At 42.2% G+C, this 4,175-nt stretch overlaps 1 protein-coding gene across 1 annotated transcript in view; it reads right to left on the bottom strand.

The window, feature by feature from the left end:
• Wipf2 (WAS/WASL interacting protein family, member 2) overlaps positions 1 to 4,175 on the bottom strand; it is a 61,716-nt gene that overhangs the window by 18,881 nt on the left and 38,660 nt on the right. Inside the window, exon 3 of the mRNA XM_013037150.1 lies at positions 1,736 to 1,868. Coding sequence (XP_012892604.1) covers positions 1,736 to 1,868 — 133 coding nt within the window. The remainder of the gene's footprint in view (positions 1 to 1,735; positions 1,869 to 4,175) is intronic.

Here is a 4,175-nt window from a genome sequence, read left to right as displayed (position 1 = left end):
AAAAAAAAAAAAAAAAAAGAAAATGAAACTTGCAACAACAACAATAGAAAAAGGCCAAGATCAATTGTAACAGCAGCATAGGAACAGAGTTAATATATCCAACAAAAAACAATTCCATAAGCAGGCCCAGGGTTGTTTTTTATTTGTGTTTTTTTTTAATTGTATTTCTCATCAGTAAAAAAGGGATAGACAAGCTGGGCACCGGTTGCTCATACTTATCATCTTAGCTATTCAGGAGGCTGAGAACTGAGGACTGCAGTTCAAAGCTAGCCCAGGCACAAAAGTCTGTGAAACTCTTTCTCCACCAACCTACCAAATAAGCCAGAAATAGAGCAGTGGCTCAAGTGGTATAGCACTAGCACCAAGCAAAAGAAACTCAGAGACATAGGCCAGGTCCTGAATTCAAGCCCCAGCATTGGCAAACACAAAAAATGAATGGAGCCAGGCACCAGTGGCTCATGTCTTTAATCCTAGCTACTCAGGAGGCTGAGATCTGAGGATCATGGTTCAAAGCCAGCCTGGGCAGGAAAGACCATAAGACTCTTATCTCCAATAAACCACCAGAAAACTGGAAGTGGCTCTGTGGCTCAATGTGGTAGAGTGCTCACTTTGAGCTAAACACCTCAGGGACAGTGCCCAGGCCCAGAGTTCAAGTCCCAGGACCGACAAAAAAAAAGAATGGATAGTTGACTAAATGAGATATGGATAACAACTGATTAACTTTTGGGAAAATATAAAACCCCTACTACATGACATGCTATGAAATAACTTCAAGCATGATAATATTATTTAAGTACAAAAAATCAAAACCAGGCTGGGAATGTGGCTTAATGGTAGAGTGTTTACCTAGCATGCATGAAGCCCTGGGTTCAATTCCTCAGGACCACATACACAGAAAAGGCCGGAAGTGGTGTTATGGCTCAAGCTATACAGTGCTAGCCTTGAGCAAAAGAAGCTCAGACAGTGCCCAGGCCCTGAACTAAAAAGCCCAGGACTGGGGGGGAGGGGGGAGAGACTAAAACACAACATTATTTCCTATTCAGCTAGTAAACACCGGTAACTGAAGACACTGTAAGCCTCATATGGTAGAGGCCACTGTTCACTTCTTTCTAGTATGTCTAGCACACTAAAGAAGCTCAAATAATGTGCAGAATGAATAACTACCCTATGGTGATCATAAGAATTCAGAGAAATAAACACACTTACACTACCTGAGGTAGAGAAATTGGTATGCTCTTTATAAAAAGTGATTTTAAGCCAGTACCAGTGGCTCATGCTTATAATCCTAGCTACTCAGGAGGCTGAGATCTGAGGGTCGTAGTTCAAAGCCAACCTAGGCAGGAAAGTCCTTGACTCTTAGCTCGAATAAATACCACCAGAAAACCAGAAGTGGTGCTGTGGCTCAAGTGGTAGAGATAAGGGACATTGCCCAGGCCCAGAGTTCAAGCCACACAACCGACAAAACAACGAACAATTAAAAAAACATGTATCAGAAGCCCTTGGGCTGGGAAGGTGGCTCAGTGGTAAAGCGCTTGCCTTGCATGCATGAGGCCCTGGGTTGGATTCCTCAGCACCACATAAGCAAAAAAGAAAAAACCCGGAAGTGGCACTGTGGCTCAAGTGGTAGAGTGCTAGCCTTGAGGTGAAGAGCTGAGGGACAGCGCCTAGGCCCAGAGTTCAGGCCCCACGACTGGACAAAAAAATAAGATAAAATATAAATAAAGCTTAGACTCACTCTCAATAACAGGAGCACTGCGGTCATTACTGTTGGTCACTTTCTTCAGTTTGGTCCCTTTGCAAATGTCTTGTAAGAGGGCACCTCGGTTCCGCTGCTCATCCCTACTCAGCTTGGGCTGTTCTGTGTTTGCCTGGAGGAAGGAGGAAATGTTTAAGTTCACCGTAAGGAGTTACTTTCCTCACAAACTTTGGATAAAAAAATTAAAGCAAACTGTAACTTAATTGTAAATAGTGCTATGAATGTGTATGCCAAATCCTCTGGGTTTTTTGCTCCTGTTCTACCTTCTGTGAAAAGCACAGCTCTCCCTCCTATTCATGAGCCTCTGCTAATACTGATCGTCTATATGCTAAGCTTTGTGTGTTGGACACTCACTTGGTACATATCACCATTATCAAAGCAAACTATTATTGAGCCTCTGCTATGCTTCGGTTATGTGCTAAAGAAGCATATTTACATGACTTGTGTAACTCTTTTAGTATTTCTCTAAAAAAGGCATCACTGGGTAAGCTAGGTATGGTGGCTTAGACCTATAATCTAGCTACTTGAGAAGCTGAGAATAAATTCACAAACCCCTTTGGTGTGCACTTGTCATCCCAAGCAACTGAGATTGGAAGGATCAAAGCTCCAGATCAACAGGAGCAGAAAAGTCTGTGACACTCTATCTCAACAGAGAGAAGCTAAACATGGTGGTACTGCCTATGATCCCAGTAACTAAAAGTAGGTGAATCACAACCCAGACACAAGATTGAGTGAGAAGTGAGACCCTATCCTAAAAAAATCTAGAGAAAAACAGGACTGAAGATGTGGCTCAGAGATACTGCACTGCACTAGCCTAGCATGCAAAAGCTCTGTGTTCAAACCCTAAAACTGTCAATTAAAAAAAAAAGTCCTTACTCTCATTTGGAAGGTGTGAACCAGAAGAACCCAATATTAATAGTGATTTTTTTTTTTTTGCAAGTCCTGGGCTTTAACTCAAGACCTGGGCACTGTCCCTGAGCTTCTTTTGCTCCAAGTTAGCACTTTACCACTTGAACCACAGCACCACTTCCAGTTTTTTCTATTCATGTGGTACTGAGAAATCAAACCCAGGGCTTAATGCACGCTAGGCAAGCACTCTACCAGTAAGCCACATTCCCAGCCCCTTCAATAGTGATTCTAAAACGTGTGTGTGTGTGCGTGTGCACACACACGCACACTAGTACTAGAGTTTGAATTTAGGGCTTAGGGCCTGCTCAGCATGTTTGCCAACTGGCACTCTACCTCTTAAGCTACACCTCCTACCCATTTTTTGCTATTTTGGATATGGAGTTTTATGGACTTTTATGCCTAAGTTGGATTTAAATTGTGATCCTCCAGATCTTAGCCTCCTGAGTTGCTATTATTACAAGTATCATCTAATACTCCAATCTTATCTAACATACCCTGCTCTGTCCCTATTATTTCTATCTATCCTCTACATGTTATAAAATAGATTGATATTATTCTTATTCCAAAAATAAGGAAATGAAGGTTTAAGAAGGTTAATGTTACAGGGTCATAAACACAGAGATTTAAATACTGGTGTGATTGCCTCAAAGTCGCCTGTATTTTCTTTTCTTTTTTTTGGGGGGGGTGGTGGTTCCAGTTGTGGGGCCTGAACTCTGGGCCTGGGTGCTATCCTTCAGCTCTTCAGTTCAAGGCTAGCATCTTACAACTTGAGCTACAGCACCACTTCTAGCTTTTTCTGCTTAGTGGTGCTGAGGAATTGAACCCAGGGCGGCCTTATGCATGCAAGGCAAGCACTCTATCACTGAGCCACCTTCCCAGCCCCGTCACCTGTATTTTCTACTCTCCTGGCCATCCCTTTCATAAGCCATGTCTCTTTTCAGGTCTTTCATATTCCCCTTAAATGTCTTTCCCAGAGTTCTGAGCCTCAGCCTCCCTCCAAATGTTTCTGAGTAAACCCCATCAGTCTGAGAATGTACATACCACAAATAAGCCTCAAAACCTAAATCTTTTTTTTTTTCATCAGTCATGGGGCTTGAACCCTGGGGCTTGGGCGCTGTCCCTGAGCTCTTCTGTTCAAGGAGCGGCACTCTACCACTTTGAACCACAGCGACACTTCTGGTTTTCTGGTGGTATTTATTGGAGATAAGAGTCTCACAAACTTTCCTGACCAGGCTGGCTTTGAACAGCAATCCTCAGATCTCAGCCTCCTAAGTAGCTAGGATTACAGATGTGTGCCACCGGCACTGGCCTCAGAAATTTTTATTTTGTCTACTTTTCTCACCTTAACTTAATTTCTATATGTGCCAACACTTACAGGACAGCTCCAAATTAATATCCTATATGTACCTACAATTCATCCTATCATATTCCAGAATAGGAAGACTAAAAATATCATGTATTTGTTAAATCTTATACAATTTACAAGTATAGAACCTTTTTTTTTTTTTTT

This window comes from Dipodomys ordii, unplaced genomic scaffold (genome assembly GCF_000151885.1).
Source record: "Dipodomys ordii isolate 6190 unplaced genomic scaffold, Dord_2.0 Scaffold7, whole genome shotgun sequence".
Lineage (NCBI taxonomy): Eukaryota > Metazoa > Chordata > Mammalia > Rodentia > Heteromyidae > Dipodomys > Dipodomys ordii.
Note: the sequence above shows the minus strand (reverse complement) of the source record. Positions and strands in the feature narration are given on the sequence as shown.